The sequence below is a fragment of the Bos taurus genome, chromosome 3, assembly GCF_002263795.3.
Source record: "Bos taurus isolate L1 Dominette 01449 registration number 42190680 breed Hereford chromosome 3, ARS-UCD2.0, whole genome shotgun sequence".
In the NCBI taxonomy this organism is placed as follows: Eukaryota; Metazoa; Chordata; class Mammalia; order Artiodactyla; family Bovidae; genus Bos; species Bos taurus.
In genome coordinates this window covers 26,122,229-26,136,595 of record NC_037330.1, presented here as the reverse complement: position 1 = coordinate 26,136,595, position 14,367 = coordinate 26,122,229, and the positions used below count along the sequence as shown (strand labels likewise).

The following is a 14,367-nucleotide window of genomic DNA, read 5'->3' as shown; positions in this document are numbered from 1 at the left end:
AGAGTGATCTAGCCCTGTGATTGCAAAGTAGGAACGCTGTTCATCTCCTGGTTCCTAGTCTAATGCTCTTCCTCTTCTACCACTCTGGAGATGAACTCTAGGCCTCTTAGAAACTTTAGAAAGGTCATTCACCTTAGCAGTCAGGAAGAATGAACTCAGTTACTCTTTGAAGTCCTGCCCATGTGTTCTTACTGTCTGTTCCTTCATTGACTTGAATGTGCCCTGAGCAGTTTTGGATAAATAGCCAGGGAGCTTGTCACAAAGCTTGAGCAAGTGTTCCTCAATCTGGAAAGGTTTTCTTCAACACCATGTGCAGCAGGCCTCAGACCAGGTCAGGCTCTTTTACTTTCTCCTTCTGCAAATATTAGGATAGTATCTTCTGTGGTCCCGCAGTGTGCTGGGTGCTAAGGGTGCAGATGAACCAGACACATGCCAGCTTTGCCTCCTTGGAGCATCTCTGGCCTCGAAAGCAAGAGATAACTAATAAGCAATTAGTATATAATTTTTTTAAAAGACCATGATAATAGAAAGAAACGGTGTATAGTTGCACATAGTCAGTGGGCACCTTGGATTGGTGAGGACCTCCAAGAAATGACATTAAGCTGGCACCTAAGGCTGTGTGGATCACAATAAACTGTGGACAATTCTGAAAGAGATGGGAATACCAGACCACCTGACCTGCCTTTGAGAAATCTGTATGCAGGTCAGGAAGCAACAGTTAGAAATGGACATGGAACAACAGACTGGTTCCAAATAGGAAAAGGAGTACGTCAAGGTTGTATATTGTCACCCTGCTTATTTAACTTATATGCAGAGTACATCATAAGAAACGCTGGACTGGAAGAAACACAAGCTGGAATCAAGATTGCCGGGAGAAATATCAATCACCTCAGATATGCAGATGACACCACCCTTATGGCAGAAAGTGAAGAGGAACTCAAAAGCCTCTTGATGAAAATGAAAGTGGAGAGTGAAAAAGTTGGCTTAAAACTCAACAAATTTGCTTTTCTCCATTTTCTCTCCCCTGAATTAAAGAATCAGTCTCCCCCAGGGCCTCTCGGCTTTAAGTATTACTCCTTTCTGGTTCCCTCTCCTCCCACTCCCAATCTCCCAATCCCTGGGAGGGATTGGGGGCAGGAGGATCTTAGTTTTCAACAGAAAACTAAGGTCATGGCATCCGGTCCCATCACTTCATGGGAAATAGATGGGGAAACAGTGGAAACAGTGTCAGACTTTATTTTTTTGGGCGTCAAAATCACTGCAGATGGTGACTGCAGCCATGAAATTAAAAGATGCTTACTCCTTGGAAGGAAAGTTATGACCAATCTAGATAGCATATTCAAAAGCAGAGACATTACTTTGGCAACAAAGGTCCATTTAGTCAAGGCTATGGTTTTTCCTGTGGTCATGTATGGATGTGAGAGTTGGACTGTGAAGAAGGCTGAGCGCCGAAGAATTGATGCTTTTGAACTGTGGTGTAGGAGAAGACTCTTGAGAGTCCCTTGGACTGCAAGGAGATCCAACCAGTCCATTCTGAAGGAGATCAGCCCTGGGCTTTCTTTGGAAGGAATGATGCTAAAGCTGAAACTCCAGTACTTTGGCCACCTCATGCGAAGAGTTGACTCACTGGAAAAGACTCTGATGCTTGGGGGGATTGGGGGCAGGAGGAGAAGGGGACGACAAAGGATGAGATGGCTGGATGGCATCACTGACTCGATGGACGTGAGTCTGAGTGAACTCCGGGAGTTGGTGATGGACAGGGAGGCCTGGCGTGCTGCGATTCATGGGGTCGCAAAGAGTCGGACATGACTGAGTGACTGGACTGAACTGAACTGAACTGAAGGCTGTTCTAAGCAGAGGGAACAGAATGGACAAAGATGAGACAAAGCACGGCTCAGTGGAGGGAGAATGTTGGTATCACCCAAGCATCATTTGGGTGTAATGAGGGATAAGGCTGGAGATGTGAGAGGAAGTGAGAATCTGGGAGGTCATTGTAAGGAGCTTGGGCTTTATTCTCTGTGGGAGGCCACTGGAGGTTCTTCAGTCAGCAAAAGAAAATAAGAAAGTGGCATTTTGGAAATAGTCCTCTGGCTGCAGAGAGGAGAGGGAACCAGAGAGGAGTAATACTTAAAGCCGAGAGGCCCTGGGGGACATTGATTCCTTCATTCAGGGGAGAGAAAATGGAGAAAAGCAAATTTGCTTAAACCTACTTATGTTAATTCAACCTTTTCCCAGATTTCATCTCTGTTGGCAGAATTGGAGGCAGTCCGAAGAAATTCAGGGTCCCAAAAGAGGTAAGTGTGTTATTTCATTATCCAAGTGTTGCTTGTAATTATGCAAGAAAATTGGATATTGTGAATGGTTACAAATCTTAGCTTTTTATATCAAGGACCTTGAGTCACACTCAGCAGAAAGTACTGAGGTTACAGCACAAATTCCCTGTGATTTCTAATTAAAATATTTCTGACACTGGTTGCAAAGGCAATCCTTGGAGGATCTAAGTAAGCTGAGCATCTGAAGAGGTGTTTAAGAGCAGAGAAGAAGCATCTTAAACAAAGCAAGACAATAACAGAGGGAGATGGAGGGAGAGGGGTGTGGTCAGACTGGGAGCCCCCACAGTGCTGGGCATGTTGCTGAGCTAGGGGCGGGGATGCAGGAGGTTCAGTCATTGTTTGTTTTACTTTACTCTGTGTTACTTGCTGCATTTGTAGATCAGAAAGATTTGATCTAAACATGTAAAACTCTAATTAAAGCACAGCATGGGGGGAACAGAGAAGCCCTAGAGGCTTATGGTTCTGACTGGCAAGGGGAGGGGCCTGTCCTCCTTTTCTGCAGGAGGACAGACCTCCTGTAGATGAGAACTAGGCCCCCAGATAATCGGAGGCTGCGGCCGTCACTTGAGTTTCACCACCACTTTGTTCTGACTTCATTTCACACAAGATAAGTTGCAGACTAGATATAGAAATACCTGGGAGCATTATAATCTTATGTCACCTAAGTGTGTACCCTTAGGTATCAGAAGGCTTTCCTTCTTCCACATTTGATAACTGAATCGTATGGATAGCAGGTGTTGAAGCCCTGCAGATGAGTTTGTTTCATCTGCGTTGGTTTTCTGTTTTCTCCTTTCTTCCAGTGTCATTGTCTCTCAGTGGACCAGCATGCTGAAGGTTGTAGCCTTGCATCTTAAGAGATGTGGATTTACTTATGCCACCATCGATGGCTCTGTCAACCCTAAACAGAGAATGGACTTGGTAGAGGCATTTAACAGCCCCCGGGGCCCTCAGGTATGAGCTGATCACAGCTGAGTTCTGTAATTAAGAGCAGATTGTTCCCGATTACACAGAAAATTTTAACATAGATCATTTGAAAAATATTCATAGCTTTGATCCCTCCAGGTATTTTTGATTCTTTTGTCATTTATCAGGGGTACATATCAAAGTGTGAAAATACTCTAAGAGAATAAAATATGAAGGTTAAAGAGAGTAAGGACAGAACTGGTTAGGATCAAGAAACTCTTTGTGGAAAAGGCAAGCCTGGAAGGATGTGTGGGATCTTGATATGAGGAAAGATGGAGGGCAGTGGGAGAACAGTCAGTTCAGTTCAGTCACTCAGTCTTGACTGACTCTTTGTGACCCCATGGACTGCAGCATGTCAGTCTTCCCTGTCCATCACCAACTCCTGGAGCTTACTCAAACTCATATCCATTGAGTCAGTGATGCCATCCAACCATCTCATCCTCTGTCGTCCCCTTCTCCTCCCACTTTCAATCATTCCCAGCATTGGGGTCTTTTCCAGTGAGTCAGCTCTTCGCATCAGGTGGCCAAAGTATGGGAGTTTCAGCTTCAGCATCAGTCCTTCCAATGAATATTCAGGACTGGTTTCCTTCAGGATGGACTGGTTGGATCTCCTTGCAGTCCACGGGACTCTCAAGAGTCTTCTCCAACACCACAGTTCAAAAGGATCAATTCTTCAGTGGTCAGTTTTCTTTATAGTCCAACTCTCATATCTATACATGACTACTGGAAAAACCATAGCTTTGAGTAGACGGACCTTTGTTGGCAAAGTAATGTCTGCTTTTTGATATGCTGTCTAGGTTGGTCATAGCTTTTCTTCCAGGGAGTAAGCGTCTTTTAATTTCATGGCTTGCAGTCACCATCTGCAGTGATTTTGGAGCCCCCCAAAATAAAGTGTCTCACTGCTTCCATCTATTTGCCATAAAGTGATGGGATGCGATGCCACGATCTTAGTTTTCTGAATCTTGAGTTTTAAGCCAATTTTTTCCCTCTCCTCTCAAAAACATCTAATTATGGATGATGGGAATTTAGGGCTTCCCTCGTGGCTCAGTGGTAAAGAATCTGCCTGCCAAGGGGGAGACTTGGGGTTGGTCCCTGGATTGGCAAGATTCATTGGAGAAGGGAATGGCTACCCACTCCAGTATTCTTGCCTGGGAAATCCCATGGACAGAGGAGCCTGGTGGGCTAGAGTCCTCTTTGTGGGTCACAAAGAGTCAGACATGACTGAGCGACCAAACAGCAGTTGAGTGATAGGCAGGAGAGTCATAGCAGTGGGGGGGGACTGGTGGATTAGACAGTATCTGGTTGATGGAAAGTGTATTGAACTGACCAGCTGCAGTCCTCTAAATGGTAGTATTCATATATTTGGCGGGCACGCAATTAATGTCTTGAGATTGACTCACCAAAACAAGGTTAAATGAAAATCTTCTCAAAGGTGAGGCAGGGAAAATAGCATCTCAAAGTTTTGAAACAGTGCCTTTATAACTGCAGAAGGAAATTTGATAAGAACATGTTGCTTATTTGTGTTGGTCTTGGTATTGAACCTGTAACAGGAGGAGAGATGCTTTATGAGACCGAATCTGTGTAAAGTGAATGGTGTGCTTCCTTTTGAAGGTTATGCTAATTTCTCTCTTGGCTGGAGGTGTCGGTCTAAACCTGACTGGAGGAAACCATCTTTTTCTTCTGGACATGCACTGGTAACAGTTATGGATTTTTCTTGAGTTGTCCCTGCATCGCAGGGAGACCAGAGGGGCAGTAAAACCTGACCTCATAATGAGTGTGTTCCTTTCGTATTGTGGAGCTGCCTCTGTGCATATGTGTATATAGATACAGATCAAAATGGTATAGGCTGAGTTGATGGCCCTGTATTCCTGAGCAAGGCAGGATTCAAATGACTATTTGAAATAGTTTGTTCACTTTATTGTTAACCTAATGTCTGTTTCCATGGAAACTGGGAGTAGGGCTTTTTCTCATGGCTAAGAGCTACTTTACTCAACGAAGAGTTTTATCTCTTCAAAATACTGTATTTCAGACATACTTGTTCACGTCCAAGGATATCTCAGCATTGGCAAAGAAGGAGAACCATTACTCCTAAAGGAAAAGGCAAAGAAATTTTCTAATTATGTTAGATACATGCTTAACACGTAGTCTTGGACTCACCGCTCATAGTGTCAACACCAGGAGCATAGCAGCATCCTTCCTAGATATGAAGCAAATGATCATGTGTTGCTAGGAGAAAGTATCATAATCTGTCCCAGTTTTGCTTTTTCAATGCCAATTAGGGATTGCTGCACCAGGCACCGTTGCCAGGGATTGTCATTTGTTCTCCAGGCAGCCCAGATGGGCACAGACAGGCCCACCTGTTGTTATCTTCCTGGAGAATGTGTTTAGGTCTTACTTGGGACCCCTCCCACCCCCATACATGAGGAAAGCAGAATTGGAATCATGCTGGTTTCTGAATTGGAGAAATGTTATTCAAGTTTTTAAAGAGGTAAGATGAGAAACTAGTTTGGAATTGAAAAGGAGAATCTAGAAAGAAGGAAACAAATTAAGTCTTCTTATTTGAATCATAGAAAGTTAAAAGTTGAAAAAGGCATTAGAGGGGACTTTCCTGATGGTCCAGTAGTTAAAAGATTTTGTCTTCCATCGCAGGGGGTGTGGGTTCAATCCCTGGTTGGGGAGCTAAAATCCCATAAGCCTTGCAGCTAAAAAACCAAAACATAAAGCAAACAGTATTGTAGTAAGTTCAATATAGACTTTAAAAGTGGTCCACAGTTAAAAAAAAATCTTAAAAAAGATAAAGGCATTAATGATCATTTGCCAGTCCTCCCATTCCCAAGCCTTTTAGGTTATGGTTAGATGACTTGCCCAGAGTCATCCAGCTAGTTAATGATTGGGTTTGAGCATCACTTTAGCCTCTGTTACCTATAGTTTTCAGCTGATGGTGGTGCTAAGAGTTCCTATTGGAGGCAAATCTGAGCCCAGTTTCTCATGAGAGGTCAAGAAGACATCTGGGAGTCTCCAAGCCCCACATAGACTAGAACAGAGATCTACCAACTTTTTCTATAAATAGTTTAGGCTTTGCAGATACATAGGTCTCTGTCACATATTCTTTTTTGTGGATTTTGGTTTTGATTTTTTTTTTTTTTACCAACCTTTAAAAATGTAACAGCTATTTCAAACTCAAGAGCCATACAGAGACAGACTGCAGGCTGGATTTGGCCTGTGGGATTTGCCCGCCCCTTGTCGAGGATGTCAGTTCCCCTGAGCTCAAACCCTGTCTTCTCACAGGAATCCATCACTTGAAGATCAAGCTTGTGACCGAATCTACCGAGTAGGGCAGCAAAAAGATGTCGTCATACATAAGTAAGTATGTAAAGGTCTCCTGGGGCCAAGATCTGCTCCTGTGAAAATCTTTTCTTGGGTAGTGTTTAAACAGAATGTAAAGTATTTGGTGGTCACTGTACTGATGGTTTTTGTGGGGCTCATCCTCCTTGGCACTCATGGTCAGGAGGGGAACTCAAGCAATCTGGGAGTAACTTTGGAGCTGGTCCCTGCAGAAGAAAACTTAAGTACAGTGATGAGCCTTATCTCAGTCAAGGCTGCCCATGAAAGGACCCTCCTCTTTCTTTCTTTCGCTTTTATTTTGACATAACTTCAGACATAGGAAAGAATGTAAGAATTCTTACAAAAATACCCCAGAGTTCTTGATTGTAAGAATAATACCAAAAAATTCCTGACTGCTGTGACATTTGTGGTGTGTGTGTGTGTGTGTGTGTGTGTGTGTGTGTGTAAGCTTTTTTCTGGACCATTTGACAGTAAGTTGCAGACATGATGTTCCTTTACCTCTAAATACTAAAATAGGCACTTTCTAAAAATGACATCTCTTACATAATCACAATAAAGTTATCAAAACCAGGATGTTAACAATGATACAATACTATCATCTGATCTATGGACCTTATTCAATTTTGCCACTTTTTCCAGTGATGTCCTTACCAGCAAAAGGTCCTGCATCGCATTCAATTCTCCTGACTCTCTTGTCCCCTTTAATCTGGAACAACACTTCAGTCTTTCTTTGTGTTTTCTGACAGTGACATTTTTAAAATGCACAGGGCAGTTATTTTGTAGAATGTCCCTCTACGTGACTCCCTCCTCTTTTTAAAAACAATGTTAGAACCTGCGTTAACAGTGCAATCCAGCCCAGTTATGGACTGCTTTCCTTCATCTTCATGGCCAAGTTTCTTGAAGAATTAGAAATCATTGTCTGTCTTTACTTATTTCCCATTCATTCCTCAACCTGTATGAACTGGCTTTCACCCCTGTCACGTCACTGAAGCTGCTCTTGCTAAGGGGCACCCATGAATTCCAGAATGTGCCAGGTACAGCAGTTGTGTCAGTTGTTCTGTCTTTAGCTGTCTTCTCAGCTTACTTTGTATGCACCTCTCAATAATCCTATCTACTCCAGCAAGTCCAAAATCTATACCATCAGTTCCAAGGTCTCCTAACCTTCAGGCCCAGATATCCAAATCCCCACAAAATATATGAATCCAAGTGTCCACATCCGCACCCATTATTCATTTACTCATGGATTTATCTCATTCAACTCAAAACAATGAATACCTATTAGGCTTCCCAGGTGGCTTAGTGGTAAAGAACTCCCCTGCAATGCAGGAGACCTGGGTTCGACCCCTGGGTTGGGAAGATCCCCTGAAGAAGGTAATGGCAACCCATTCCAGTATTCTTGCCTGGGAAATACCATGGACAGAGGAGCCTGGCAGAATGTAGTCCATGAGGTTGCAAAGAGTCAGATACGACTTCACAACTAAACAGACAACAAAAGTGGGGAGTCCCCCTGTAGCAAGTACAGTTACATGCTCCAGGGACTCACAGTATCACACGCTGAGATGGTTTCTCCCTACTTCCCCGTATCTGTTGATTCTTCTGAATTCCTTATCTTTGTGAATAGTGCCTCTGTTTATTAATCATGGAGCCAAAACCAGACTCCATCTTCTTTTCACAAACCATGTCCATTCATTTTATTTCCTAGATGTTTCTTATAACCATCCCTTTCTTCCCATCCACTGCCATTTCCTTCTTTCAACTCTTAAGTTTCTTAGCATTGCAGGAATGGTCACTCATGACCCCGCCCCCACCACGTTGTAGTACAGCGTAGTGTTTGCCTTTTGCCCTGGCCAGATTGAATGACCTCCCCAAGCATACCATGTTCCAAAACTCGGCAAAGGTTTTGTTTCTTTTTTTCTAAATGTAAGTGGTTACTTTATAGCTTAAACATGTAATCATACTCCTGCTTCCTTTGAGGCTCAGATGGTAAAGAATCTGCCTACAATGCAGGAGACCTGAGTTCGATCCTTGGGTCAGGAAGACCTCCTGGAGAAGGGAATGGCAACCCACTCCAGTATTCTTGCCTGGAGGATTCCATGGACAGGGAAGCCTGGCGGGCTATAGTCCATAGCATCGCAAAGAGTTGGACAGTTTCTCTATTCCATTCATTCTGTTTTTTCTTTGTTATTTTTAATTTTATTGACGTACGGTTGATTTACAGTGTTTGTTAATTTCTGCTGTATAGCAAAAGTGGCAGTTATATATATTCTTTTTTATATTTTCCCTTATGGTTTATCACAGGACATTGAATATAATTCCCTGTGCTGTACAGTAGGACTTTGCTGTTTATCCATCATAGAATAGTTTGCCTCTGCTACCCCCAAACTCCCAAGCCGTCCCTCCTCCACCCCCACCCTCCTTGGCAGCCAAAGCTTGTTCTCTGTACCTGTGAGTCTGTTTCTGTTTCATAGATATGTTCATTTCTGTCGTATTCTAGGCTCCACATATAAGTGATATCATGTGGTATTTGTCTCTTTCTGGTTTAGTACGATAATCTCTAGATCCATCCGTGTTGCTGCACATGTTAGCCATGGTTTTATACATGTTCCCATTCCCTGGGATGCCCTCCCCATTGTTCCATCTGGCAAACCCTTGCTCATCCTACAAGTCACATGAAGAATTAACTCGTCAATGGGGTCGTCCCTGAATAGCCCAGACAGATTTCCTTTCACTCGTCTTGTACAGTGGACATATTTCCATTAGAGCAGTTCCCAGGGCCTGTCATTATTCTTGCTGTTTGTTTTCACGTCCTTATCTTGTGTCCTCTGACTGCACGAGCATGTTCGTCTCTTATGTTCCTATACCTAGCATGGTGCGTGGCATACAGTGAATCTCCATCAGTTCTTATTGAATGAGTGAAGAAAGGACAACAGTGGCATTTCCTCAACTGGTCAAACCTGTTTTCAGTGTGAATTAGCCGTGAAAGAAGACACTCTGTACTTTAACCAGTACACATATTTCTAGCAGAAGCCTGATAGCTTTACACCTTCTGAACTTGCCAAGATGGAGCTTTTTGTGTGAAAGGTGGATCTCTACAATTTTTATTTTTTGGGGTTGGCATATTCCCTAGTGGCTCAGTTGGTAAAGAATCCGCCTGCAATGCAGGAGACCTGGATTCGATCCCTAGGTTGGCAAGATCCCCTTGAGGAGAGCATGGCAACCCACTCCAGTATTCTAGCCTGGAGAATCCTCAAGGGCAGAGGAGCCCGTCAGGCTGCAGTTCATGGGGTCAGAAAATCGGACACGACTGAGTGACTAGGCACATATCTCTTGTGATTCTGGCGTTTCTCAATTATCTCAGCTTTGAAAAGAAATAAAAAGCCAGTCTGAGTTCAGATCACTTTAAACGCATGTATATATTTAGTCTAAGTTGTTTAGGTTTCCTAAACATAGAGTTATTAATCAAACCTAAGGAAAAATAGAGGAAGAAATCTCCTTTAAAAACTAAGCATACGTAGAGTTTGAATATTTCTTGAGATATGCTGCTTTGGGGTTTTGATTGTTTGCTTGTCTGTTTTTCAGATTTGTTTGTGAGGAAACAGTGGAAGAGAAGATCTTGCAACTCCAAGAAAAAAAGAAAGATTTAGCCAAACAGATTCTATCAGGATCTGAAGAATTTGTCACCAAGCTCTCCTTGGCTGACCTCAAAGTCCTTTTTGGCATCTAACTTCCTGTTTCTTGGGCGCAGAATAGCGCCACGGTTGGTTTGCACTAGGATCTGCGGGGAGCGACTTGACCCTGGTCCTTTGAGCTCTCCTTGGCTTTCAGTTTCACCTTCAAGCCTGATGCCCTTCTCCAAGCGAGGATGAATTATCATGTTAACCAGCTAGTTAACCAATCAGTGTATTAAATAAAACCAATAAAGTACTTTGGATAAACAGCCCTGGGAGAGTTGTACCTAAGCTTCAGGAAACACTTAAAAAGCCCTCTGTGCCTTTTTCTTCTCAGCTGATGGGGACCCGGTGTTACTGCCTTTTCTAACACAGACTCCCTCCCATCTCTTCAGTTCCTACCAACAAGGCTGCTCCTATAACCATCTCTTCTAGACCATTTTTCTAGATTCCACATATACACATTAATATACAATATTTGTTTTTCTCTTTTTGACTTACATTATTTTGACAGTTTCTAGGTCCAAATGACTACAGTTTTGTTCCTTTTTATGGCTAATATTCCATTGTATACATCTCTCCAATGACTCAGTTTTGTTCCTTTTTATGGCTAATATTCCATTGTATACATGCATCACATCTTCTTTATCCATTCCTCTATTGATGGACGTTTAGGTTGCTTCCATGTCTTGGCTCTGCTGTTGTAAATAGCCAGGACATGGAAGCAATAGACACTGGTGTGCATGTATCTTTTTGAATTATAGTTTTCTCTGGGTATATGGAAAGTAGGATTGCTGGGTCGTACAGTAGTTCTGTTTTTAGTTTTTTAAGGCACCCCCATACTGTTCTCCATAGTGACTGTCTCAATTTACATTCCCACCAACAGTGCAAGAGAGCCCCCTTTTCTCCACACCCTCTCCAGCATTTATTGTTTGTAGATTTTTTAATGATGGCCTTTCTTTCTGACAGGTATGAGGTGATACCTTGTTATAGTTTTGATTTGCATTTCTCTTATAATGAGCGATGTTGAGCATCTTTTCTTGTGTTGTTGGCCATCTCTAGATCTTCTTTGGAGAAATATCTATTTAGGTCTTCTACCCAGAGTTTGATTGGGTTGTTTGTCTTTTTTTCTTTGATGTTGAGCTGCATGAGCAGTTTGTGTGTATTGGAGATTAATCCTTGGTCCATTGCTTTGTTTGCAAATATTTTTCTCCCATTCTGGGGGTTGTCTTTTCATCTTGTTTATGGTTTCCTTTGCTGTGCAAAAGCTTTTAAGTTTAATTAGATCCCAATTGTTGATTTTTGTTTTTGTTTTCATTACTCTAGCAGGTGGGTCAAAAAAGATCCTAGTGCTTATGTCAAAAGAGTGTTCTGCCTGTGTTTCCTCTAAGAGTTTTATAGTAACCATCTCTGTATAGGCTGAGCAGAAGTGGGTTCCTACCTAATACGTGGTTGGGTAGTATTTATATTATTGTATCATTTAGAATTTGATATATCATTTATGTTATTATATCATTTTGTGTTGTTGTCATGTAGTATTTGTGTCATGTAGTTTAACATTTGTATTTTTATAGTATTTATAGTTTTACACATTTGTGGTATAGAAGCACTTAGTCTCATTGTTATATTCAGGATTACTGAACCATATAGTATTTGTATTATCATTGGCATAATCCACTAAATATGTGTTTGACGTGTAGCAGAGATAATGCTTTGTGTCCACTAACCCCCATGTCCCTTTTCCTCCCCACTACCAGAGACTACATTTCCTATTCTTCACTGCGGTTACATGGGTCGTATTACGCAGTTCTAAGTCAGTGGAATGTGGAGAGAAGCGATGTGTAAGTCATTTCTTATCTGCCCTTCTAAAACTTTGCATATGATTCTTTGTGCTGTTTCTTTTCTTGTTGGCTCGCTGAATACAAAGGAACTGATGGACAACTGCAGGGCCCTAGAGAACTGTGGAGCCACTAGATCAGAGGTTTTTAATCTGCTGTTGGCCATGGACCCTTCGGTAGACTGGTAAGCCTCCGCTCCTGAATGACAGCGGAACACAGGCTTCCAGTGCCTACCTTCCCATCCCAGCTCACCCACGTCGGACTATGACCTAATCAAGAAATAATTTTTTTTTTTTAGCTATGAGATTTAGGGATTGTTTATATAGCAGTTTGTATCCTAACCAATACAAACTCTTTGAGAATTTCCCTTTGGGGAACTATTCAGATTCTCTTCTTCCTGTTGGCGGTCATTTTCAAAGCACTTACTCTGCAAATTTCTGCTGAAGAGAGTTGTATTTCTTCTTCGCTAGAATTGTTGCCCTCTTTTGAGTTAGGATTACATGGCAAAGCCCTGTGTTTAGGCCAGTCACAGTGTGGACTGAGGCCCTGGGGCCTTTTTAAGCAAAGGTGCCCTCTAAGGACATAGTCTAAAGGCCGCAAAGGTAGAGATAGGTGGCCTGGGGGAAAGAGTCCGGGTTCACCTTAGCTGGGGGTGTAGCCTTGAAGAAATCATTCCCTTCTCCACACTTTGGTCTCTGTGACTGTGGTGGGCATTGTTTTTAGAACTTCAGCAGCTACAGTGAGGTCCCTGATAAAATCAGGAAATAGAAGATGTAAGATTACCCTCCGAGAGTTTGGTTGTATGTTCCACACACCAGGTTAAAGGGAATGTCACCTGAGAAGCCCTGGCTCCCAGGCTGGTAGGAACATTTGCTGACTGTCTGGTGTTTAGCTAGTTGCAGATTCCCCAGGCACCTCAGTTCTTTCCGTCTGTGAGGTGTGAGGATTGGCATACACTCACTGCTCCACAGGGATTTTAACAACATACATACACACACTATACCCATTTGACACGACAGGTGGGTCATGTCAGTTGAAGGCACATTAAATCAACACTATCAGTGTCCTTTCCGGGCACTGTTTAGGAGAGTGTGTGTGTGTGCTCAGTCATGTCCGACTCTGTGACCCCACAGAGTAACCCACCGAGTAACCCCACAGAGTCATGTCCGACTCTGGACAGTAACCCACCAGGCTCCTGTGAATGAGGAAACAGAGCTGGACCCCATCTTAGGCCTGTTCATGCTGATCATGCTCGGGCACCTCTCCAATGGACTCTGAACTCTGTGGTTAGTGCCTATGGAAACTACAATAGAAGGATAAGACCCCCTCTGGACAGGGGAATCTTGAAGATCACATCCAGGTTACTCATTGCCTAAGAGAAAACATACTCTAATCACGCCTGCCTCCGGACAGGTCATAAACCCTTTCTGTATCTATTGGGATGTAACCGCAGGCTTATTGATTATTAACTGTTTGAACACCTAACGCATGAATGATGGGGTTATTGTGATTGTATTTACCCTTCCTCTGTTTTGTGTACGTCTCAAGGAAATTGGGGTGGTGGGCTGATCAGGGTCCTTGGCTAAGAGGAGACTCTGCCTTGGGCCCGCCAGTGTAATAAACTGCACTCCACTATCTGCATTGTCCTTCGGAGTGAGTTTGTTTCCCAGAACGCGTGGCTTTAACACCTGTGTCCATGGAATTCTCCAGGCAGGAATGCTGGAGTCGGTTGCCATTTCCTCCTCCAGGGGATCTTCTCAATCCAGGGATAAAACTCACACATCTCCTGCATTGGCAGGCAGATTATTTACTGATGAGCCACCTGTGAAGCCCTGTTTAGGAGAGAGGCAGTGTTAACTTTGAGGTTCAAGTATGCTTGCTTTTAGTCTGAAGATGGATGCAGGGATTGTAATGTACACTCTTCAGATATTCAGAGCCCACTGACTGATGGAATCTACTATAAGATTCCTTCTGGTATCTCAAACAGTTTCTCTAGCTTTCATCGTTCAGATTCTAAACTGGCAAAGCCTCCCAGCTTTGTCTTGGTGTAACAGGGAGATGCAGTTGATGTGAGGTGTATACAGCAAGGATGGGAGCCACTGTCATTACCAGATGTGCATCCTGAAATCTTAGCCCTGGGCTGGCAGTGTCTCATGAATTATAAGTAGCATTCTGGAATCCGTCTCAGGCTCACATTCATTTTAGTTACTGTGAGTCAGT

General features: G+C 43.0%; 1 protein-coding gene across 3 annotated transcripts in view; it reads left to right on the top strand.

The window, feature by feature from the left end:
• The window catches only part of TTF2 (transcription termination factor 2), a 53,604-nt gene extending 43,026 nt beyond the window's left edge, over window positions 1-10,578 (top strand). For 2 of the 3 annotated variants that reach the window (XM_059884651.1, NM_001080735.1), the window contains 5 exons: window positions 2,236-2,294; window positions 3,134-3,284; window positions 4,908-4,990; window positions 6,585-6,659; window positions 10,221-10,578. In XM_059884651.1, the coding sequence (XP_059740634.1) occupies window positions 2,236-2,294; window positions 3,134-3,284; window positions 4,908-4,990; window positions 6,585-6,659; window positions 10,221-10,365 (513 nt within the window). In that variant the 3' untranslated portion in view covers window positions 10,366-10,578. The remainder of the gene's footprint in view (window positions 1-2,235; window positions 2,295-3,133; window positions 3,285-4,907; window positions 4,991-6,584; window positions 6,660-10,220) is intronic. The other variant, XR_009493796.1, reaches the window with a different exon arrangement.
• The last annotated feature ends 3,789 nt before the right edge of the window (window positions 10,579-14,367 follow it).